At 31.6% G+C, this 26,575-nt stretch overlaps 3 protein-coding genes across 3 annotated transcripts; 1 reads left to right on the top strand and 2 right to left on the bottom strand.

The window, feature by feature from the left end:
• Positions 1-1,217: 1,217 nt before the first annotated feature.
• LOC114190067 lies at positions 1,218-8,235 on the bottom strand. Its single transcript, XM_028078832.1, has 4 exons — positions 7,965-8,235; positions 7,017-7,087; positions 5,380-5,515; positions 1,218-1,559 (listed from the first exon to the last, which is right to left on the bottom strand). Exons 1-4 carry the CDS (start codon positions 8,119-8,121, stop codon positions 1,477-1,479), a joined length of 447 nt encoding a protein of 148 aa, XP_027934633.1. The 5' UTR covers positions 8,122-8,235; the 3' UTR covers positions 1,218-1,476.
• Positions 8,236-13,947: 5,712 nt separating this feature from the next.
• On the top strand, positions 13,948-22,169 carry LOC114192207 (3-isopropylmalate dehydratase large subunit, chloroplastic-like). Its single transcript, XM_028081850.1, has 15 exons — positions 13,948-14,110; positions 14,281-14,391; positions 14,476-14,646; positions 15,322-15,474; positions 15,581-15,649; positions 15,751-15,867; positions 17,121-17,195; positions 17,320-17,397; positions 17,747-17,842; positions 18,724-18,773; positions 20,151-20,205; positions 20,331-20,462; positions 20,654-20,701; positions 20,826-20,984; positions 21,741-22,169. The coding sequence occupies exons 1-15, from the start codon at positions 14,060-14,062 to the stop codon at positions 21,879-21,881; spliced, it is 1,506 nt and encodes a 501-aa protein (XP_027937651.1). The 5' UTR covers positions 13,948-14,059; the 3' UTR covers positions 21,882-22,169.
• A 593-nt stretch (positions 22,170-22,762) lies between these two features.
• LOC114192817 lies at positions 22,763-24,228 on the bottom strand. Its single transcript, XM_028082637.1, has one exon. The coding sequence runs from the start codon at positions 24,077-24,079 to the stop codon at positions 22,763-22,765; it is 1,317 nt and encodes a 438-aa protein (XP_027938438.1). The 5' UTR covers positions 24,080-24,228.
• Between the last annotated feature and the right edge of the window lie 2,347 nt (positions 24,229-26,575).

Below are 26,575 nucleotides of genomic sequence, written 5' to 3'. Positions count from 1 at the left end.
TTTTTTATGAGCATCTTTGATGAGTTTCTCCATCACAATTTCAACAGATAGATATGAATGAAAAAGAAATTAACTTAATCATAACTTGAAATAAATTATGTTAGAGAAATTCTAAAAAAAAACATCTTATACGTAAGTTAATTTTAACTTTTGTAGTGTAATTTCATTTTTAATTTTTTCCCTAGAGAAACTAGTTCAAACAAATCTTATATTTGAAAGTGTTAGATATGAATAAATATGCACGAAAAAATATTTGATGAAAAATAACTAAAATATGGTTTTCATATCGATTTATTAAAACTTATCTAATATATAAAGTATAATATCTCATAATATAAAAGAAAAAATAAAACTTAATATGTTATTATAATACATAAATATTTGACAATAATACCAAAAAAAAATATGATATCTCCGTCAATAAAATTAAATCAAATCTGTGACTGAAACAAAATTAGAATATGTAAACTTAATTGGTCTTATAGATCGGTTCTCTTTCCTTTCCCTTTATTATTCCTTCTTCAAAGTGATACACTAGGATTCATAAATATAAACCCTAAACCCGAAATTCATAATTAAAATGAATATATTTTACATTTTCTACAATTCTCCCTATCCTTATTTGTTAAATATATTTTCTTAACTTAGATAAAACATACACGTATTAATTACAAAATTTCAGAATATAAGGTGAAATATATTATAACCCATAAAATTATAACTTTTAAGTAATTTATATAAACCTTTACACAAATTTCTTGTTTAAGAAAATTAAATAAAATGTAAAATAGAAATTGTTACCTCGATACACGACTACAGTTCAAGTCTTCCAGAAGGTATTTCTAGATTTGGCATTTTCTAGATTCGGTATTCTGAAACACTCATTCTGAAATTTTTTTCATATTCTGGATTGAGTATTTCAGAAATAAGGAGGTATAGAAATTTTTATTATTTTCTTAATCAAAGGTAAAAAAACTACCACTTTTGTGGAGGTGGAAAAAAATGGGTGCAGGAAGTAGCAGGTCGAGTTGCCTAAGATCTGTTGATAAATTAATGAATAAAATGATAAACAAAACTTTTATTATATGTACATTCTCTGACTAACAAGAGCAAGTTATTTTATTTATCTGCAATACAGTGGAATTTAAGCTATTTAAACTATACAAATGCTATAAAGGGTACCAAACAATTTTCATCAAACACATGGAAGTGTTAAACAGAGAAATGAATAATAAAAATACATAATATAATAACAGTGTAAACATGATATACAATCCAACAAGATCAAGACATGGTTAAGTTATTTATTTCTAAATTTTGAAATATAGAGAGATTTGATTTGCAAAAGATGCACTTTATAACATAAACTATGTAAGGAAATTTTAAAGCTGCTATACAGTGGACACTAATGACTACAGTTGTCCCATTTTGTATTTGAATCATGTCAACCTTCACTTGATATCAGAGAATATAGAGTCAAGCATGAGAAGTTGTTCCATTTTTCTCCAATTCTCTCTGTCTGGCCCTCTCCATCTTCCTCTTTCTCCATTCCTCTAAAGCTGAAAACAAAATCATCACAGGAAATAAATTCCAATGCCAACATAAATTTTGTTGGAATGATTCTTTAAACAAAAGGTTTAGATATACTGTGTTTCTTCCCTGTGAAACCAATCTACATTATACAGCAGATGTGTTGATGTTAAGCTAAAGATTAGGAAATGTAAAAAGGAATAAACCCCTAAATTTTAGTTGCAAATCAGATCCTATAAAAAGGTAGACAACATTCTCCTAAGGATAACTACCTAATAATTAGAAATCAATCATCCTAATCTTTTAGAAAATGTAACCAATAATTTTTTACAAATCTGTAACAGTTGATTACATTCTAACACGGTCAATCTTGCATGCTTCATCCTATACTATCATGTTGAATAGGACTGTGAACTATACCAATTGCTGATCAACAATCACTGTACAACTTCATAGGGACTTCAAGTGGAATAAATTAGGTCTCTTGGTATAAATTCTGCTTCGGCACTGCTCCTTGCATTGCAACAATAGTATGATTTATAACTACTCCTTGCAACATGCTTCTTACTTCTACATGTCACAACATTTCCCCACACTTTCATGCAATGTCCTGTAGTTGACTTTGTATCTTTCATAGACTGCCCAATCTGTATCAGCAAAATATTCAATCATCCAATCATTCTTTTGGAACAGTAGACCCTTTCGAGGAGTAATGAAGAATCTGCTTTACAGCATCATATCTCTTGGTAGGATAATCCATAAATTGACTCACTGCAGTTACACTAAGAGTAATTTCTGGTTTACTAGGAGATAGGTAGATTAATCTTCCTACGAATTGATGGTAGGATTCCTTCTCCAAAGGAGAGTCTTCTTCATTTAAGTTTATTTTCCAATTTCTGTGTAGAGGCCCAAAAAATAATATTAAGTATCGAAGGTCCTTTAATTTGAATGCTGCTTGAAGTTGATCATTAAGTCTCCCTATTCCTTGGGTATCATCAACATAAATAGTAAGGAGATTATTTAGTGATCAGTGCTCTCTAGGAGATTATTTTAGTCCATACAAGGACTTCAACTTGCACATAGTAGCAGATTATGTTTTCCTGAAAAGCCTCATAACAAGGTTAAATTAAGTGACCCATGCTCTAGGGGACAATTTTGGTCCATACAAGGACTTCCTCAATTTGCAAATAGTGCCAGATTTATGTTTTCCTTTAAAGTCGTTGAGCTGCGTATAAACTTCCTCCAAATTTCTATTTGGGGAGAATTCTTCAGATCCATTTATGCAACTCCCAACGAAGGTTTTCAACAACAGAGATTAGGATTCTAATAGTTTAATTTTGCCATTGGTGCAAAGGTTTGGTCATAGTTAATACCATAAGTTTGAGTATAACCTTGAACTAATAGTTGTTCGCTAGACGTTGGTCATTTGCTAGATGTCTTGTGAGGAATCAATAGATGACCCAAGACTTGAAGGCATGCAACAAAAGCAATAGAAGTTTCATGATGTATTGTCAGATGACCCGATACTAGAAGACTTGCTTAAGTGTCAGATGACTCGTCAAGAAGCAACAAACGCATGAAGTGTTAGACAACCATGATCTCAACAGATAACTTTGATAGGTACATTGGATGCTCAAGAAGTTTGTCCACGAGTTTAAAAGAGTAGATTCACGTACCTCAGAGAAGATTTTGACACACATAATTTTAAAGGGATTTCATCCTAACCATGTGTTATTTCATTAATCGGTTGTCATCATCTGTCCTTACTAATCAAGTATCTCACTTGGACTTTTTTCCTCATTCCCATATATATATGTTCTTCCATCTGTATTAGGTTCTGCATGTTTTGTACATAATCTCGTACCGGGTCAAGATAAACTTTCTCCTCGGTCATTGAAATGTTTCTTTCTCGGATATCATCATTCTCAAAAGGGGTATCAGTGTTTCTTTCCTGAACTCCATTGTTATTTTATTACTATTGATGTCTCTTTCTTTGAGATTGTGTTATATTATACACTTGTTCCTTTTAATTAGGATATATGTAGTCTGTTTCCCACTATGCCATACCTTGAGATGACAAGATTATAACACTTTCTCTCCTGTTTCCAAAGTGACACCGTGTGACTTTTCTTTTCTATTGTAGCTATTTGTCCCTGGATTCTGTTTCAACTTCACAACAATAAAGCATTTCTACATGTTGATATTGATGAGAAAGTCTACATGGAGTAACCTTTTGGATTTATTGCTCAAAGCAGTTGTCTGATATGGAATGTCCCTATATGGTCTCATTCAATCACCTCATGCATGGTTTGGGCATTTTCAAACTATTATCTAGTAGTTTGGAATGATACGAAGTGATGTTGATCATTTTCTATTTTATTGACATTCTCCCCAAAGGATGTATGTACTTCATTATATATGTGGACGACATTGTTATCATAGGTATTGAAAGGAGGAAATTATCCACCTACAACAATATCTTGCTCAACAGTTACAAACAGAGATCTTAGACACTTAAGGTATTTCATCGGTATAGAAGTTGGACACTCCAAATTTGGTTGTATGTGAAAGAAAATACACTCTAGACATTTTAGAAGGAATAGGGATGTTAAGTTTGTGGACACACACTATAACTGACCAAGGAGAACCCTATTCTACGCGAGAGATACAAACGGTTAGTTGGTAAGCTAAATTATCCCATTCTAACTCGGCCTAACATTGCTTTTGCAATGATAGTAGTGAGTAAATCTTTAAACTCTCCTTATCAAGACCATTGAGATGCAATCATTGGAATCCTAAATTATATTAAGAATGTTCTTGACAAAGGCCTTATTTGTGAAAGTAAAATAAATATTCAAACTATTGGGTATTTTGACACTAAGGACGGTCACCAAGTGATAGGCGATTTACCACAAGTAATTTAATACTATGGAGAACTAAAACAAAATGTTGTGACAAGATCAAATACAAAATAAGCATACAAAATGGCATTAATCACTTTGTGAGTTCATATGGCTAAACCAACTCCTTAAAGAGGTTAAATTTGAAGAAAATTTTTAAATGCACATTATAAGTTACAGCAAGCAACATTACACAATGTATCTAATCCTATCTTTCATGAGAGGATCGAACATATTGAGGCAGATTAGCATTTAAAGAAGAGAAAAGATGTAATATGGAAACATCACCACTAAATTTGTCAACTCTAGTGAACAACTGACAAACAATCTGGAAGTCTCTAAGAAGACCAAGGATCAATCACATTTGAACCAAGCTGATCATATATGACTTATATATTCCAACTTAAGGAGGAGTATTATAATTATAAAAATCAGCACAAATCTTTTATAATCAAGAATATCCCTTATAATTTTTTAGAATCAAGAGTAGTCAGATTATATATGAATTATTAGGAATGTTTTTTATTTATTCTCGTATTAGATGATACCACATATCCTCTATTTACCTTACTGATTTCATTTTTTCAATATGAATAAAATACTCATGTTGTCTCAGAAACACATTGTTTCAGCTCAATAACTCTATTTCCTATAGTTTAACATCTTTAAACTCAAATCATGTCCGTGTCAAAAACAGTGTTAATGAAGGATCCTCACATAACTAACAAATGTTGTTCAATCACTATGATAATCCGAAATTCCAAATATAATAGAATTGAAATAACTATTAATACTCCATGGAAAACTTAACGAATAAATTATTTTTCTGACAAGTGACAATAGGGATATAATGAACATGCACATTTACTGAGTTTCTAGTGCATTTGCATACAAAAGCAAGTTATGATTGAGATAGGTTTATAGGTTTGTCAGGAGAAAAGAGAAACACCTTTCAAGCTGGCAGCATCATTCAAGGAGTGGAAATCCTTTAACCTTTTAGACAGATCAACAGCAGCAGTCTGCTTTGTGTCTTTCTTCTGGGCTGTTTCTGGTTCAGTGTATACTTCCTGCTCAATCTCCCTCACCTAAAAGGAAGACATTCAGATTTATAGAAAAATATATTTTTTTAAAAATATATATACCAGAAGTTGCAAGAGGAGATTACTGTGACAGTTGAGAAAAAAAATCTTGGCCTACGCCAAGTTTAAACTTTCCCTCACTACATAGGACATGAATTTTCCCATATATGTATGCCTAGGGCTTACACACTGTGGAGATATATGATTGCAGTGGAAAAGTACGCAGCATACTGATATTTTGTCAGGCTATTGAAATATTGGGACTGCCAACTTTTCAAGGTAATTCAAGGCCAAACATGAAGAAGAAGACGACCTCGATCTCTAACTTTTAAATATTAGAGTCAGGGCAATTTTAAGTTAATGACTAAACGAGTATCTGATTATAATGAACCTGATGACGCATATCACTGATGGCTGCATGTACTAACATGACCCATTGAAGAACTAAAAGTTTACAATTTATATTACTCTGGTGAAGCTATGTTCAGGAAAAACAGATTAACACAACAGAGAGCAATAAAGTGAATGACCTGGAATGAAGTCTCAACACTGTTTGATCACAAAAGCTAAAAGAGAAAATAAATGACCAAAAAGAGCAATTTGGCTGAAAGAATAAAAACTTGAGCATTGTCAAAGAAAATGAGTTTAAGAAAGTATATCTTAATTTGTGTTAACATTGGACATGAAAAGACAGAGAGATAAAGCTTTCAAGTGGCTAGTGAATAGAAAAATTGGTAGAGGGAAAAGGCTTTGTTTATAAATAATTTGAGAGATGACCTCCTCCCAGTTTTCCAACTAGAGAGTGAATTGAAAACCACAACAAAGTCGAGATTTGTTCCAGAACTTCTAAAATAAACTATCAATTTGTCACAAAGGAAAACGTCCACTCCCATCTTATCCACCCAAAATTCCACCTGAAAACATGTTTAATTAGACTATGGTTAATTTTGTTTTATAAATGGTTAGGAGAGTCATGATATATGATTAGGAGTGTCACAATATTATTGAAATATTTAATGACGGTTAACTTTGATTTACAAGTAATTAACAATGTCAAAAGGTTATTGTCTATCACAAGTGGTTAACTATATATGTAAACATTTTAACTTTGCTTCGCAAGTGTGAAGAATAAAAAAGGGATGTAATTGCGTCAACTGTGATGAACAGTGTCAGGAGGTCACTGAAAAGTCTAATAGTAGTTAGCCTTGCCCCACAAGCCACAATCGGTTAATAATATTACGAAGTCATTGAAATCATTAATAATTATTAACTACATGTGAAACAAAATTAACTATATTTACATGCATCATTAGCTATATTTGCTGGATGAATCAAGTATACGTTTCCCAATGTACAAATATCACAGCTTGCCAGAAAAAAAAAAAATACATGGATTGTTATATTGTATATCCATCTATAAGTTATAATATTGGCATCTTCAACATGATTAATGTGCAACAACCATAGTAATAACAAATATAGTGAACAAAACTAATTCCAAACTCACTCTTTTTATCAGCTCCACAGGTAGCATGGCAAGTCGAATCTCTTCAGATTCCTTAATGTAACGGAGTTGAGCTGCAATTAAAAAATTGAAACTAATATTAGGAACATATGATTCAAGCAGGTTTAACAAAAACTTTCCAGTATATCCCTACCAGTCTATTATAGGTATTTCAAAAGTAGAATCAGTATCATTATAAGATAACAGTTTTGCTCAAAAGTTCAAAACTGAAATGATTTTGAAGAATGCTTTTGTTTTCTTTTATCCTTATGATCCTTCAGTAGCCGGGTTTTTGTCATCATAGATCACCAATCTGAACCCCGTATTCGATCATGTCATGTTTTTGTCTCACTTTTTATCTTATTATGAGTCAGAAGAAAGTCACTACCAATTACAGCAACACAAATTATTATTTATGGACTCCACCAAACCTGGTTTTGTGTCTTTCTTTCTCATAACATGCAACGGTTCAAATCCAAACCCATCTCACAGAATTCAGACACTAACCACAAGTTCAAACATCCATCACTTCAGGACCACCAACAAAGATAATATGAGAAAACTATGAACAACACTCATATTTTTCTGGACAATAAGCAAATAAAGAATGACAACCACTTGGCAAGAAATCCATCATCTGATTTTAAACACCGGTACATTACACAACCATGACAGCTCAAACTCACAATTCTAAGGCATAAGAACCACCACATACAAAAATCATAAATTGTTAAGAATGCCCCAAATCACAGTCTAACAAAAATAATAAATTCAAAAATCATACGAACAAAAAAACTCACACCACCCCCTTTCCCCTTAATCCAATCAATCACACAAAAAGCAACAATCTTTAGGACATGATCAGCGAAATCAACAATTACCCATACCCAATTCAACTACAAGGTTACAAATTTCCACAAAAAAGAGAAAAAATGGACAGAAACGACTAGCCTGAGTAGGAATTTGCATAGGAGAATTTGTTGCGGGTGTAGGCAGAGGTGAAAAAAGTATGAAGCAAGAAGATTGCAGTTATTACGTTGAGGAAACACACCATCATGGTTGCACTCCTGAAGGAGAATCTGATCCTCCACCATTGCTGCACCTCCATGTTTTTTTTTTCTATGAACTTCAAACACACTTTGATTATTTTGAGTTGAGTTATAACAACAATGACTTTTTATTTGCTAAATTCAAGCAGTGGGACCTCAAAGTGACTTCACATTTTCCCTTGGGAAAGGAAAGGAAAAGAATATCAACTAATAGCATCTTTAATGGCAGTTTTTTTAGTTTATTTTATAATATATTATTTGTTTAGGTATATAATATAGAGGATATTTTGAAAATAAGCTTTGTATCTCGTACAAAATAGATTGCTAAAAACATGAAATTAATATTTTAATTTTAAAGCAAACTTAAGTATAAATGAAAAGAAAATTAGATGTCTTTTTCCTTCTTTATCTTTCAGTTAAATTAAAATCAGTTTTTTTTTTTCAAAATTTTAAACTACTTTGATTTTTATTTTAAAAAAAAAATTTTAACCAAATTTTATTAACTTTATTTTACATTTTAAAGATATTTCTAAATTAATATTAAAAAAATATAAAAAACACATTTAAACATAAAAAAACTTAATAAAATTTAGTTAAAAAAATTAAATTTACATATTTATAAAAATAAAAACTAAATTAGACCAAAACAAGCTAATTTCAATTTTTACAATAAATTAAGAAAAAAAAATCATATTTAACTCATAATAAAAATTATGAACTGCTTGTTTTTTTATTAATAGAATAACTTCATATAAAAATGTATAAATCGTTTAAAACATTTTAATGTAAAACAAAAATATTTATTGTAAATATCTAAAATTAATAATATTGGAGATGCTGCAATTTGACTTTTTTGGTTTGTTTTTAAATAAATGCAGTTATAGTAACCTGTAATAGTCAATTTTCTTGACGAAATTCGCGGAGTACGTATGGTTTAAATGCAAATTACTGTTTAAATAAACAAAAGTTTAGATGAAAATTGAAGTGGATTTCAAATATTAAAAATTAAACTAATAATAAAAATACTTTTAAATTCTATATGTAATAGAGTAATCCAATTTCCTTTACCAGCTAAGCTAAGACAGTTAGTCTAAACGAAACTTTAAAATATCATGTGCAATTTTGATGTGCTCTTGGTATCACGTCTTATTTTCCTAAAATATAAATAATGAAATAAAGTTGTTTATTTAGCTAATTAAATTGTTTAATTGGGTTTAGATAATAAAACAAGAATGTTTTATAAAAGTAAAATAAAGGTTCCGTAAAAGATGTGGAAGAAAAGTTAGGTGTGAATTAATTGGATTTGGATTTCCGAAGTTCAACTCTAAGTTACTCATGAATATAATAAATAGAAATTAACTATTCACCCTTATTACAATACACTTAGTTTATAAGGTTTGAAGATAAGCTTCTTAATTTGTTGCAAGCATTATGAATAAAATTTCAAGCACTAAAATCCGTGTAAATTTATTATGCAATTATTTAATCGGAATAAAAAAATTAATTATAGAAGTTTTGAATGAGAAGTTAAAACAAAAGCAACATTTTCAATCATTAAACGAATAAAGTGTAAATATTTTTTTTAATATAGATTGATTAAGGACTCGTGGAAGTAAGATGAAATACATAAATAAAAGTAAAATAATAATAAATTATAATTAAATTAGAAAATAAAAAGTGAAATAAGAATTTTTGGGTTTTACAAACCAAATAATAAAAATTATTCAAATCACCAAAATTTTACAAATTAAAGAATATATAACTTGAGAACCTAGAAAATAGTAGTTTAGAATCGATAAATGTTTAAAATAATAAAATTTTATTGTTAAATTATTAAATTACTTAAGTATAAATAAAAAAATCTAAAAATGAGTTTTATTAGTTATAAACACTTGAAAATTGTTTTTTTATTTCTCTTTACCCCTCTCTAGATTTCTCACTCATGTGTTCATCTGTCTGACGATCAAAGACCGCTAGGGGATCCCTAATGCGCGCTCTCTAATTTTGTCCGATCAATTTTTCCAACAGAGTAAGTTGATATTTACTCTTAACTCTTGTTTAATTGAATCTTATGTGCATGTGAGAAATCTTCTCTCAACATGTGTCATTTGAGTTTTTCTCATGATTCTCTATTGATCAGTGATTCTGATGACGTCCTCTGATCATGTTATTATTGTTCTTAGGTTGAATTCTGGTTTTTGTTAAGTTTAAAAAGGGGTTGATACTCGAGTTAGGTTGTCTACATTGTTTCACAAGTAAGGGAAGTTAGTTATGTCTCTTTAAAACTAATGGATGATAGAATTATGAAATGAATGATTATTCTGCGGTGCAATATTAATTCTAAATTGAGAAATGTTGTTTTGAGGTGCAATATCATACATTTGGGTTTGTGCATTGTTTGTGTAAACAAGTGTTTTGAGGTGCAATTATAGTTTGAGGGGAGTTAGTGTCAAAAGTGAAGGAAGCAAATCAATAAGTTCTACATGTGCCTAGTGGATTTTCCACGACCTGTGGATTTGACTTCAAAGATGCAAGATACAAAACAACAAGTTCCACAATTGTCTGGTGGATTTTTTTTTCATGACTTGTGGATTTGACTTCAAAAATGCAGGATTCAAAACAGCGAGTTCGACAAGTGCCTGGTGGATTTTTCCACGACATGTGGATTTGGCTCCAGAATATAGAAGCAAACTAGTGAGTTTCACATGTGACTTGTGGATTTTTCAATGAGCAATTTTAATATTATGTGGACTAACAAAGATTTAGAAGAAAAACAAAAAGGAAAGAAAGGGGGAAGCAATTATGAGAGAGAGGTAACCACCTTAGTAAAAGGAGGAAACATGGAGAGATAGGAGGGAGAAAAAAAGACTACACGAGGGGCTCTCTTCATCATCTTCTTCTTCTTCACCTTCGTCATTCTCTTCTTCCGTTAGTTTTAGTTTTTTCATTATGCAAAACTAATTTCCCTTTTTGTTGGAGGATTGATGTAAGACTCCGGATTATAGTTCATACTCTTTACATTTGATGTTTTGTTAATGTTATTTATCTTAGTGTTCTGTTTATGATTTTATTGTTTATTCTATGAGCAATTTCATAATTGGAAATTTGGAGATTGTTTGCAATTATAAATAGAACATGTTAGGTTTTATCACAATTGGGAAATTGGACATAACTAATTAGTTTGTAATAGAGATGATTATTGATTTTTCATGATTCTATTGAATTTTTGTAAATTGACCTAAGGGATTGGAGGTTCAAATTCAATGAATAGATTTTACCTACTAAGGGATTAGGGGTAAAACACCTTTGAGTAAACTCAAGTAGATGATTACATTGCTTGCATCAATTGAAAAGGAGTAGAATTCTAGAGGAAAAGAGTACAAAATCAATCCTCTAACATTTCTTATATTGATTAATTTTTTTTTATAATTCTATGCTTACCATTCTATTGAATCTCATTTGCTCAAAATTATGTAAATTGAGAATTTAGTATTCAACGAGTCAATCTCAGAGGACAATATTTTATTACTACGTTAACAATTGGTATACTTGCCAAACGTTTATCAAAACACCGAGATTCTACAAGAACAAAAGAGAAGGTGATGATCTTAGACGCTCTAGCAAAATTATGAAAGCTACATAATTTTTGGTTGATTATCACCAAAAGATCAACAATTCTATCAATTTTGAAAATGGTGATTTGAATGGTAACATTACATCTCCTATTTCATTTGTTTTGCCTTATGATATATTACCTAACAAACACTTATATTACACCATGACTATTTCTTCTCACAACAACGATCCTTAAACTTATCATGAAGCCTTCAAACATCCTGAATTGATTTGCTATGAAAATAGAAATTCAAGCTCTTCAACACAACAAAATATGGCATTTAACAGATCTATCACATGATAAGATATTAATCGATATGAAATTAAATATAAATTGGATGGTTTGATTAAGAGATACAAAGTCAGGCTTGTGGCAAAAGCTACATGCAAATTAAAGGTTTAGACTATTTGGATAGCTTTTCACCAATTGAATTGACCATTTTTTGACTTGTTTTAGCTCGGGTTGCCACACATCACTAATATTTACACCAATTGGATATTGACAATGCATTTCTACATAGAGATATTGAAGAAGTATATGTTGTTCATCCTCCTAGTCTTAATCTATTTCAGTAGAATTAGGTTTGCAAGTTAACTTAATCATTGTACGGGTTAAAGAAAACTATTAGACAATAGTTTACTAAAATTTCTCTTTTCCTTTTTTCAGCTAGTTTCATTCAATCAAAATATAACAATTCCCCTATTTATTAAAAAGACACTTATTGTCTTCATAGTTTTTGTTTGTGTATATAAATGATATTATCCTAGTTGAAATTTTTCTAACATATATCGAAGAAACAAAATAGCTCCTCAAGAACACCTTCAAAATCAAATACATTGAAAAATTAAGTAATTACTCGATCTAAGAAAGGAATCCACTTTTGCAAAAGAAAGTATCTCTAGGATATCTTGGTTGATATGAGAATGCTTGCTAGCAAGCCTTCTACTATTAAGTTGTTGTTTAGTTCTAATGCTCCTTTTCAAGATGCAAACTCCAACCAAAAACTTATAGGGAGATTTATGTATCTCATCAATACTTGACCTAATTTTTGCTTTACCATTTTTCTTCTTAATCAGTTTCTTCAAGCTCCTACAATACATCATCATCAAGCTATTCAACATGTTCTTCGTACATCAAATCCAATCCTTCACAAGGTCTTTTCTTTGTTTCAAATGCAAAAGTTCAATCGAAAGGATTTAGTGATTCAGTACTCTATATTTCTTGAAAGTAAAAAAACGTACCATGGTTTCTCACTCTTCTTCATAAGTGGAGTATCGAACTCTAACTACCATCAATTATGCATAATAATAGATAAGTTATCTTTTTTAAGATCTTCAAACCGTTGCTAGATTCGTTTTATACTGCAAAAACCAAACAACTTATATAGCTCACAATATGAATTTTCATATGAAAGAACTAAGCACAATAATATAGATTCTCTTCTGGTACATGACAAACTACAAACTAATTTCTTCTCTCTCTAACCCATACAATTTCACGACAAGTTTGCAAACATACTTACCAAAACTCTTGGTCAATTTTTCTTTCCAAAAATTATATCCATGTTTGGAATAATAAGTATACATTACACTTTTTATAAATGTTAACCAATAACAATTTTTCTTTCCTTCCTCTTAATTTGACTTTGAATATACTTTTAGTTTTCATATACACCAAAAGGAGTATTTTTTTAGTTTTAAAATTCTTATATTTGTATAACCTTGTGCTTTCGTTATTATGCAATTATCAAGAACCATGTAACAGACAGAAAACTCTGGCAGGTTTTAAGGATGAGATATCATATTCTATAAAAACCGATATTCAAATTTTACACTGTATTATCTAAATTTTCCTCATAAATAAGCATGATTTAGGCAGTAATCTAAATTTAACAGTAACAAACTGATATGTATCTCATTTCCATTGAAAACTTTTTAAATGCTTGAATTTTATAAATAATTTAGATGTTGAGACAATTACAAAACGTATTCCATTCTCTTTATAAATAGTAAATATAAATAGTATTTTAAATTTTATTATAAATATTTTTTTCTTTATTTTGTAGGGATTTTAATTTAAAAATAATTAATTTAAAAGAAAATTTAAATAGAAAAACAGTTAAATTTAACTAAACAGTTACTTAAAAATAAAATGATAAAATAATAATTTAATTTTAAAATAAATAGTTATTTATTGAAAAGTAAAAAAAAATACTTTCACTCATACCCTCTCTTTAGTTTATTTATTAATTAATTTCACTCAGAATATGTTCCTAGGATTTGTGAGAAAAAAACAGAGACACTCAATCAAAACAGGGTAATAAAGGATACAACCTCCACTGACTAGTTTTGTGTTCATCACAGCTTCAACATCGATAATCCATGGCTTCCTCTCTTCTCTCTCCATCATTCACTTCCTTCCTCCGCACCAAAGTTCGTTCTATGTTTCCCTTCTACGCTCCCAATATCCAAGCATCATCATCAATCACTTTCTTCTCTTTCTCGTGCTTCAAAAAGCTTCATTTTTCTCCACCCCTTTTGCTTAAATGTGTTAGCTTTGTCCCCTACTAACCCCTTTTTTCTTCTTTTGTTTTTTCTCTCAGAAGGATCTCTCTCTCTACGCATTCTCCTCTCAGAGATGCTTCAAAGCGGTTCCAAAGGGAATCCGTTGTTCTGTGGCGGCGCCTCAGCGCCAGCCTTCTACCACTGGATCAGTTGCGTTTTTCGGCACCCTTTTGGATTTTTGCTGTTGATTTTTAGTTTTTGTGTGTGATTTTGCTTGTGTTGATGTGTTTCAGGTGAGAACCGCAATGACGATGACTGAGAAGATATTGGCCAGAGCTTCTGAGAAGGCCCAACTGAGCCCTGGGGATAATGTTTGGGTTAATGTTGATATTTTGATGACGCATGATGTTTGTGGACCCGGTTCTATTGGGATTTTCAAGAAGGAGTTTGGTGAGGATGCTAAGGTGAGTCAGTGGCTTTGCTGGTTTCACTCAAGAGTGTCTTTTATGGGAGTTTTTTTATTTTTCTGATGGTTGTGGATTTGGTTGGGGTAGGTTCTTCATTGATTGTGCTGTTTGATTGGAAGTCCATTGGAATTTTGAGGACAGTTTGAAAAAAAGATGAGTTGTGAGGGTTGTTGAAGAAAGTAGGATTGGGGTCATGTGGTGAAATTGATTTTGAAGGACAATCTACGCCATGGATTCTGTTTATTGAATGTAGCTTTGTGCTTTCTGGGTGGGAACTTTGTCGGTTTAGAAGTCATGTGAGAGGTTCGAGCACTCTGTGTGCTGAAAAGGGATGTAAAATGATTATTACCTTTGCAAGTGGGAACTTCAAAATACATTTACTGGTTTGATGGTGCACTTGTTCAAGCCCATTACATGGTTGATTCTTTTACCTTGAAAGTTACCTTTGCAGGAAAATTGTCTTGCTTGTTCTTAGACTTATGTGGTTCATAGAGTGATTGTAATTTTTCTAGGTCTGGTTGGCAGTTAATCTCGTTACATTAGACCTAACTTCTATAATTTCTTGATTGTGTTTTTTACATCTGTGATTTCCTGATTGTGTTTTTTACATCTGTGATTTCCTGATTGTGTTTTTGATTTCTGTGATTTCCTGATTGTGTTGTTCATTTGAAGGTTTGGGACCGTGAAAAGCTTGTAATAATACCTGATCACTATATATTCACAAGTGATGAACGTGCCAATCGCAATGTGGACATACTAAGAGATTTTTGCCATGAGCAAAATATAAAATATTTTTATGATATTAAGGATCTTAGTAATTTTAAGGTATGCATTTTTTTATATTTTCAATCTTTATTTGTCCGACTCAGTTCTTAAAATGCTTTGTAATGCGCAATGTCCAATAACATTGACTGTGATTATAAAAATACAGGCAAATCCAGACTATAAGGGTGTTTGCCATGTTGCTCTTGCACAGGAAGGTCATTGTAGGCCAGGAGAGGTTTGTTTAGTATAACAAGATAACTTTACTGTGGTGAAGTATTGTTCATTTGTTTGGTACAACTTTGTTTCCTGCTTTTCTAATTTCATTGATACCTGCAGGTTCTCTTAGGTACTGATTCCCACACATGTACTGCTGGAGCATTTGGTCAATTTGCTACTGGGATTGGAAATACTGATGCCGGTTTTGTGCTGGGAACTGGGAAGCTTTTGCTCAAGGTAGCTTCTGCTCAAGACTCACATCTCTTGGTTTTTAATAGAAGATATTCTGTAGAACCATTATATATATTTTTACCTTTATCATCAACTCCAGCTCAAGGTTTTATATTTGGTAGTTCTAGAATAAAAAGTTTAATGTGTTTTACTTTCTCTTTCCATGTCATTTTTCTCTTATTAGCTTGGCGTATTACTGATTGGAATTTACAACCAACTTTTGTTGTATCTCTTTCTTTTAACTGTTTATAATTTATAATATTCAATATTTGGAAGAACATATTATTTGGCTGCTCTGTATTTGGAGACTTATCTTCCCATTTCGAATGAAAAAGAATTGTATATACTACGAGATCAAAGCATAAAAAACAGAATAAATATTTCTTTGAATATTTTGGGACAAGAATAAAGATGGAATAGTACCTTTTTGTTTGATTTGTTAATAATAGAGATAGGGTGTTTGACAAAACTGGCTGATAAGTTCATAACTTAAAAGTTCTGAGCTGATAAGCTCATAACATAAAAGTTTTGAGCAGATAAGCTATTTTATTGGATTAGAAGTATTTGTTCCACTAGCTGATTGGTAAATGTAAAAATGTCATAAAAGGACATAACTACATAAGTTTTATTATATAAATCAAATTTGTGTTTTCTAGACAAAAATAATATTATGTAATTACAATTTTTGATTTGTTTTTTTAAAATAATCAAATTCTTTTTAAACTCTTTTGTGCTTATGTTTGTTTTCTAAAAGTTATATGTGATTTTTACATTTGGATATATTATTTTATTTAAACTAGTTAATCTAATGAGTATTAATCAATTTATTTTTTATTTACTTTCAGAAATTTATTTTTTTTATTTCTCATTTTAAACTATTTTTACATTGAGTTTCTTTGATATAATTTTCGTTGTGTAATTTTTCACATAATTTCATGTAATGAAGCATTAGTTACTTCGATTTATAATGAAAATTGATAATAATGGATAAAGAATTAAGGATAATGAAGAAATGAAGAAATGTATTAGAATCTAAGGGATTGTAAAGAAAGAAAATTAAATAAGCTACATGATACAAGCTAGAAGCTAGATGAAATAGTTTGTATAGCTTATAAGTTAAAAATTCTTACAATAAGTTACTTTGAAATAACTTGTCAAACACTTTTGTTTGGTCAAACTAGCTTATAAGCTTGTTAACTTGTTGGCTTTACTTGACACACTTATTTGCTTTTTCATAATATATTGTATTCAAAATGCAGGTGCCCCCAACTTTGAGATTTGTAATGGATGGAGAAATGCCTGATTATTTGCTTTCAAAGGATTTGATTCTGCAAGTAAGTTCCTTGATCCTGTACTTTTGTTTGGACATATGATAGTACTAGGTGATTGTGACTGTTTATTTTCATTTAGCAAATATAAAATTCACATTCTTACATTAGTGAATGACTTACCTTACAGATTATTGGTGAAATAAGTGTTGCTGGTGCTACATATAAAGCTATGGAGTTTGTCGGTACAACTGTTGAAAGTTTAACTGTAAGTATGTAGAGCAAGATGTTATGTTATGATTTAATACCAATAGTTCGTGTACTTGTATTTCCATCTTTTTGTTTTCTCTTTTTAATTACAGAACTGTTATATCGTTCCCAATTTGTTTCCTGTTCTGAAAGATTTTTTCAGAAAACAAAAAAGTCGTTTTCAACGTTTCTCTTACAAATATTAGAAAACAGAGAGACAATTTAAAAACAGTTGGTGGTTTTGTAATTAAAAAGCTATAACAGGAACCGGAAACACAAGTAAATGAGCATTATGTATTTCTTCAATCTATGAACTCTGGTTCTTTTGATTGTAATTGTTGTTTTGGTAATCTGTTTTTCTTGGATAGATGGAAGAACGGATGACATTGTGCAACATGGTTGTTGAAGCTGGTGGAAAGAATGGCGTTGTTCCTGCTGACAGCACTACATTTAAATATCTTGAGGTTTGTCCCACTGAGTAGATTCTCTGAAATTGATATTGTGCCTCTAACAAAAGATTTTAGTACTGTTTGGTCATTGTTAAATATGCCTTAGTATATTGTATCATAAAATAATTTCTTAGATAATCACTTTACAGTGGTTTCCATTTTTCATTAAATTTCCCAATTTCTTTCATTGGTGTGTATTGCCTCATCATTAACCATATCAATTTAATGTCCTATTATGTGGAGTCTCCTTTCTATTTATTCTTCCTTATCTAAACCTGTTCTCTTAAGCATGACATCATCCTCCGTAACTTCTACAGTTAGCATTACACTATTGAGTTTTTTCAAAATTTGGAATTTCGTTTGTCAAATAAAATAGATAATTTTTATCAGAATGTTAAGATCCAATTGCACTGTATAGAGAGGGATTGAGTTCCACATTGGATGTATGGGATTTTAATGTGGGGTTTGCAAAACCTTGGGCTCCTCAACAATTGACCTTTGTTGTGCCATTGGTCTTAGTTGGGTGTTTCTTTGATTTTCCAGTTGTGAGTTTGGTGTGCTAGTCATCTTCCCATTCCCACTGATAATCATACCTGCATGAAGTTTCTCTTCCCGATAATGATCATTCTATTGGTAACTTAAGTTGGCTATGACTTATGGCGCTGCAAGATTTAATTTCCAAGATCACTAGGTCTCTGCTTTCTTCTTGTTTTTTCTTTTTTATTGGTTTGGATTCCACTTATTAATCTTGTCATCTGAATTACATCTCATTCAGTTTGGCTGTATTGACATAATGGGTGGCTATGTATAGTGTCAAGTCAAGTAAATTATGCTTTCCCTTTGCATACTGTCTTTTATAGTATTGGTTTTAAAATTGTTTCCATTTCTTTTTTCAGGGCAAGACATCTCTGCCATATGAGCCTGTTTATAGTGACCAGAAAGCAGGGTAGGTCTAGTTTTCTAAATTATTGTTTTTCCTGGTTTTATTCAGTGTTGGGAAAACTCAATGCTTTTGTATAACTTTGTATTCAATATGTTATTTTTTATCTGTTGAAATATAAAATCCAGAGTCAATATAAATATACACTGAGAATGAATATCAAATATTATGCATTTACTGTAGATCTATTTCATTTGAGTTATTAAAATAATGTAGACTGACTTGTAGTGGGAACTTGGGTATTATGGGGTACTTAAGTCCCTCATTGAGTAGTATGGATGCTTGGTAGAGCATATAAGTGTTTGGTAATGCTCGTTTAATAGCTAGCTTTTGACGGTGGGTTCTCCTAGTGATTGGATACTAATCAATTTGATATTAGTTATTTGAGAAACTGCATATCCTGTAATTATGATACCAAAGCAATATTTCTATATAAACCAGATTTGGTGTGTAGTTGAGACACATGGTTTTCCAGCCAGTTCGTGTTTCTTTCACTCTTTTTCAACATGGTAAGGAAAAATTTATGGTGTTGCTTCATAACAACTTTTCAATGTGGGTATGGTATAGTTACGAATTCTCTTACTCTTATTCCATCATTAAGCTAATTAAAGCTTAAAAAGGAGTATGAGTAAAGGAATCGATATTAACTTTGTGGGAAGAACAACTTTGGATTTTGTATTTACTTCTGGGGATTTTATGAAGAAAATGTTTCATTTTATGAGGATGATATGGTACTATTGAAGGAAGTATAAGATTGACTATTTGCTATCCTTATGTTTTGGTGTTTTATGATTATGATAGCTGCTTCCTGGCAATTTTATATTGAAATTGGCATGCTATAAAGATCTAATTGCAATCAGCCCATTGGATTCTCAAGTTACATATGGGTTTAATTTATCAAACCAAGCTTTGATGCATGAATTTTGCTTGTTAACAATCTTAGAACTACTTATATACTATAATATGATTATTTCCCTAATCGATGTGGGATCTTCAACATAGTCCATTATATTGAGGAATGAGAGTTTAGATATCTGTTGGTGGTTCGATAATTAGTTTAATAGCTAGTTTAATAGTGGGTGACACAATAAGTTTAATAAACTTGGTCAGAATATGTTCTTGTACCATTTTAGAAAGTGGATTTTAAGTCTAATTCAACCTGTTTATAGGTGAGGTTTGTATCTATTTATGTACTATAACATGATCATATCTCCATGTGGGATATCCAGCAAACAATTTTAACTTCCCTTATAAACTAAACTTGGGAAAGGAAAAAATTGTATAATAATTTTACTGGAGAAAAACTTCATTTAGCTGTAGAACTAGTATTCATTGGTAATCAATTTTATCCATTAGTAACATTTTTTTCTTGTTGCCTTCTAGATTCCTCTCAGAGTATAGATTTGATGTCTCGAAGTTGGAGCCTGTGGTGGCCAAGGTTAGTCATTTGTTTTCATTTCCAGTGAGGTTTTTTGTTGTGTTTATTTTCAATGCATTTGTGTTGTTATTATATGATGCTGCCCCTAGTTTCCTTGGCTAATATTATGCTTATAAATGTTGCAGCCTCATTCTCCAGATAACCGTGCTTTGGCAAGAGAGTGCAAGGATGTGAAAATTAACAGAGTATACATAGGATCTTGTACAGGTGGGAAAACAGAGGATTTCATGGCTGCAGCAAAAGTTTTTCTGGCATCAGTAAGCATCATATTTTCCTATTGCATATCTATAATCTGTCATAGAAGATGTTAAATTATGATAAGATATTACTGGAAGCTTTTCTAGCTGAATCCTAGACTTTTTTTAACTATTTTAAGTACTTTTATTTTCATTTCCAACATGAATCCTACAACTACTTCCCCTAACTTAGAACATGTCTGAATCTGCAGGGTAAAAAGGTCAAAGTCCCCACGTTTCTTGTGCCTGCTACCCAAAAGGTCTGAAAAAGAGCTCATGTTTGTATATTTTCATATCAGTTGATGTACAGTTATTAAGAAAGTTCTATTGGGAAATCATGTTAAATGACTACTTTCCAACTTGTACCTATTGATGAGATTTCAGGTTTGGATGGACATATACAGCATCCCAGTTCCTGGATCTGGTGGTAAGACTTGCTCACAGATATTTGAAGAAGCTGGGTGTGACACACCAGCTAGTCCTAGTTGTGGTGCTTGTTTGGGTGGCCCAAAAGATACTTATGCACGCATGAATGAACCTCAGGCACGTTCCCTACTTCTTCCCCACCATCTTGCAATTGACAAGTGTAGTTCTACCTCTCTCTGTTACATTTATCCTTATTACATTGATGGAATTGAAAATTTTGGCACTGACCTGTCTTGGCACTGAATCGAGCGAATCATCATGTGAACTGTGCAATACTAACTACAATGTTACAAATAATTTGTAATTTTTATGTTACAATCGATTGACAGATGACATTTAGCTTAAAATCTGTAATTTGTAAAAGAAAACAAAATTCCTTAAAAGTAGGAACTTGTTTCTGGCTTGAAAATAATGAAGAATATAAAGTTAGGGCTGTCTGACACAACTTTTTAAAAAATTTCATTTCATTAAGATTAGAAGCCTCTCTAATCAGCTTCAGTAGAATATCTATTTTGGTCTTTCTCGGTTACAAAAGGGTATTTTATAAAAAAAAAAAAAAAAAAATTCTAGATTGTATTCGACACAGTATCAGTGAGAGAAGCCTAAAATGGTTAGGCTAAAATATACTTAATTTTTATGGTGGTTATCTAGTACATGCAATGCCATCATATAATATCTTGAAGTTCTATATATTTTTGTAGATTATAAAGCCATGTGCTTCTGAATATTCAAGCAAGTGACACTGTTATGTTTATACCCTGTGATTAAATGGTTTCTCCTTTCTCATATGATTGCATTTACATGCTTTCTACCCAAGTGATGGTATTGAGAATCTGAATAATTCACTCCATTGCTTACATTCTGGTTGTGCAGGTTTGTGTTTCAACTACAAATAGGAACTTCCCTGGCCGAATGGGACACAAGGAAGGTCAAATATATTTGGCTTCGCCATATACAGCTGCTGCATCTGCATTGACTGGTTATGTTACTGATCCTAGGGAGTTTTTGCAATAGAATGTTGTTACACCTCATTCTATTATACACTTTGGTTAGTTATGTATTCTCTAGCCACGAGGTAATACCAGCCAGATGACAAATCCATTAGTATTTTTTGCCTGAAGAAATTTTATGTAACTTCTATGAAATTGGCACTGTGTTAGATGTCAGAAGATTGACTCATCTTGTGCTTGTTGAGTGAGTATAGCAATGACAGTTGTTGTTGCAGCTACTAGAATGACTGATTTCATATGGATTTTCTTGTCAATCCAGCTTTTAGTAACTCTTTTCTGTTTGTTCCAAGTTTATCTTGATAGCCATTCATATATATAAACATACAAGTTCAAATTTTAGATTTACTAAATTAAAAGTTTGTTCCTGAAAGTAGAAGCTCCTTTTATTAAGCTTTTATTAAAGTTTCATCTTTGGAATGTTCACTCGACAGAACGATTCTGAATGGTATTTTTTTTTTCAATTAGAATTTCATAAGTAATATGAGAAGAAAGGAAATCATTAAGTGAAACTTCTACTTTGATTGGAGAACAATCTATCTAAGTTTTGCTCTATTTGAGTTTTCTTTTATTAATTGATTCAAATGCTACCTGATTAGGACCACCGTTTTTTGATACGATATTATTATAAATCACCTTTTGCTTTCTTAACAAAATATCCACCACCCTCAAAATCCAAAAGTAATAACCATCATCAAACATCTAAAAATGCATTCTACAACATCAGTAAACAAAGATCATATGATTTGCAACGTGAAATTCATTAGAAACACAATGGAGTACAAAAGAATCAGGTTAAAGTACAATGAATATAGAAGATAAAGTTTACTCAATTCTCACATAATTTTCTTATCTCCATGTTCGACCAGTCATGCATGCATGCACCCCTCAATACGCCTCCTCTTCTGACAGAAAGCTTTCATTGTCCACTGCTTGAACCCGCCTCCGGCGATGCTTCTTGCTGCCGCCACCAGCACCGCAAACAATGGAGCACTCAACTCCACATATTACACTGAAGCAAGAGAACAACCCATCTCCTTGCCTTCGTGAATGTTTCCCTTTTCTGCTCACACCCGACACATTGGACTCCGTCTGCCACCTCTCCACCTTAGGTGGCAGGCCCTCTCCGCCGTCGTCATCGAAGCTCCACCCTTCCACCGTAGAATTCTCCCCCTCCTCCATTGGCATCGGTAGTCTTGCCACCACCTCCGCCACCTCTGAAGCTGACGGACCCAATTCAGAGTCCGTCATAAAAGGACGACAACCCAAGTTCGACCGGTACGGGGTTCCATATTCCATTGTCGTGTCTGCAACCGCAAACGCATGCAATGGGGTTGCTCTCACACTACCCACATAATTATAAGACTTCGCTGCAAAGGGAGAGTTTTGAAACTCGCGCTTGGGCGTGGACTTTACAGGGTAATCAACATTTGGTGATTCATGGCCTCTCACTTTAGTCTTCTTTCTACCCAATTTGCCATCTTTTGGGGCACTCTTCATGAATGTGGCACTCAATATGGAGCTAGCTTTCTTCTTACTCTTCTTGGAGCTTATTTCTGAAGCGAGAATTTGGGAACTTGCTCTGCCCCTTTTGGTTTTGGCTTGAGGCTCGGGAACTATGACTTCTGAGGCAAGCATTGAGCTGCAATCACTTTTTGAGCGTCGAAGCTCTGGTTTGGCTTGGCGTTTTGGTTGATCATGATCATCTTGACTGTATCCAACAATTGGGGAGTTTTGCATGTAAAGAGGCATGCTGCGCATGGAACTGTCGATTCTAGCAGCACCAATGTTCAAAATTCCTTTGGGGCGACCAGAGGGTCTTTGAACTTGAAGCCCCATGAATCTCATTCCTGTGGGTGTGTAAGTGTTTCTTTGGGGTTGAGGTTGTGAAGTTGGTGGAAAAAGGTCACCGGAGAGAACCTGAGCAGTGCCCACATGAATGTCTCGAAACCAATGAAGAGCGTAAATGTCAATGGTGATCACTGACTTATCATCATACAGAAAGTCTTCATCAATTCGAAAGACAAACTTGTCATTCCAAGTTGGGTTGGTTCCGCCGTGAGAATCAACCCGGGTGGAAAGTTTGCGATCTGGGTCGATCCATGCCACTGCATAGGTTCTCATTGAACGACCTGCAGGAGCCAAGTCTTGTGCAGATATGACATTGAGTTCTAGGAGTTGGAAACATGCTAAAACGTTGGACATGATCGCACTGTCAGCAAGAAGAATGAAATCGCATCAACAAAATGAATGAGATTGGTTTAAGTTGGTGAAAATATAATTGAAATCAAAGTATTTGTGGTTGAGTTTGTCACAAGGGTTCTTTGGTTTCAATGCTTTTTGGAAAGAAAGAAGATGGTGAATAAGATTCGTGAAGGTGCATGGAGAAGAAATAAGCGATTTGTGAATAAGGGAGAACAATTTTGTTGCACTAACCACAGCAAATCACAATGGTGTTCGAAAGTTTTACAACCTTAATTTGTTCCCTTTTTTAGGAACCGTGATGTGGAAATTTTTGTTCTTATGATTTCGGTCTATATCAGGATTAGTTTGTTGGTAAAAGGTATTTTGTAGGACTTGAAATTTGTGTCATTACAAATCATGCTTACGTGTTTAAAAATGTCACAAGACTTGGTTCGTGTTTAACAGTGTTATTGTGACATATATAGTAAATGTTATATGTACAACTGACTTTATTGGTTAGCAACATAGTTGGCTCAGAGATGGCAAAATGATGATAGTTTAAGATGATATATATATATATATATATATATATATATATATATATATATATATATATATATATATATATATATATATATATATATAAAACTTATTGTGGTAATATTATATCTTAATACTAATCTTGATACTAGTTTCTATATAACTAGTATTAGACCCGTCGTTTTTCTTCTTTGAATTAAGAAACTTAATATATATAATGAATTAATTAAAAATAAATAATATTATTTTAATTTTGATTTCTTTATATTAAAGTAATGGATTATAGAAAATATAACTAAAATAATAATAATAATAATAATAATCATGGATTATACTACCGTTAATAATAATAATAATACCAATACTAATAATATAAAAAATAATAAATTTGGATTTATCTGTTTTAAATGATAAGATTTATACTAATTGACTGATTAAGTAGTGATGTGTAGTAAAATAATATTGTTATATGACCAGAATTTATAATTAAACTTTTGAGTTATATATTATATTAAAATAAAATGTGTATGCACGAGTAGTTGTTAAGGTAAGATATAGACATATTGTTTGAAATGACCCCGTACAAATAAATATAACATGAAGTCGATGTTAAAGACTTTTAAATAAAAACACATGTATATATAGACAACTTAGAAGAAAAATATTAAAAAGGTATTAGCATATTTAGTCAGAAAAGAAAAAGTTAAACTTAAAATATTCTAAACAAAAGTGATATGGAAGTAACAATAATGAAGTTAAAGTAATATACAAACCTATTGTGAGATGTAATTCCTATAAAAATAAGTTAGAGTAACATATAATTGAAATTGAAATTTTTTTTGAACATAAATACATACAAACATTGTTATCAATGAAGACATTGTATAAAGGAAAAGGATTAAACAAAAATCTTATAAATATTTTATTAAAATCAAACTAATTTATTACATGTCTTGATTTCTCTAGAAGAACGTAACGACTATTTACCCATAGTAGCATTACCCATTAGCAGAAAACCACTGAGCTTATTAGTAAGAAAGAATAGAAAGATATTATAATAAAATCAAAATACATTATGTACTATGATATCACAATACTCGACAGAAGTCTCAAGTGGCAACTTCAATTTCATCATAATTAACAACTACTCCATTTGAGGCCTCCTTTGAACGTAGTTGTGCAAAAACATCATCCATGACAACATTCAGCCAAAACTTTTTTGATTTTATGCAAATTAAGCGAACAAATTTTACTAGTCATTCAAGTAATACCCTCTCTTAAAACCAACATATTGTACCAATTATAGGTGCAATTCACCAAATAATATTAGATGTTATATTTTCCAACAGTAGAACAATAATTATATAAATATGGAAAATAAGAGTATAAAGTCAATTTGATAAGAACTATGAAATTAATCACATAACATTTATGGCCTTCAAGCAAAAGCCCACAACAATATCAACTTTGGCAAGTGTCTTTTATAAGATAAACATGATGGATGGTATTAAGATCAAGTAATTGCTCACCTCTAAAGTCTTTTCTTTATCATATATAAACTTTGACAATTTTCTCATCAACTCCTTCCTATCCGCGCCAACTATGACCTTATTGATCTATGGAATAATATAAAAAATAATAATACCGAGAAATAAAAAATATTGATCCCCATCATATAAATTTTGAAGAAAAAATTACAATGTACTTCCTGATATCTTAAAATCCGTAAACATATGCAAAGCCAACTACTTATATTTATGCTATATACATTGTTGAGCAAATAAATAAAAGCAGTTAACCAATTACATTTCAGTATGTAGTCAAATTGATGAGTTTATGATGAAAAAAAAAAACATTTGAAAGTACGTTGAACACCAATCATCTAGCACTTGAAAAAGTATACCAACATTGTTGGGCCTTCCACCATCACTGTAGTTTCATTGCTCCATCACATCATTGGTTTGCTTCTTTTTCTTT

Source organism: Vigna unguiculata, chromosome 7 (genome assembly GCF_004118075.2).
Source record: "Vigna unguiculata cultivar IT97K-499-35 chromosome 7, ASM411807v1, whole genome shotgun sequence".
NCBI classification, from domain to species: domain Eukaryota; kingdom Viridiplantae; phylum Streptophyta; class Magnoliopsida; order Fabales; family Fabaceae; genus Vigna; species Vigna unguiculata.
The sequence above is the reverse complement of the archived record's forward strand: the minus strand, read 5'-3'. Positions and strand labels throughout refer to the sequence as shown.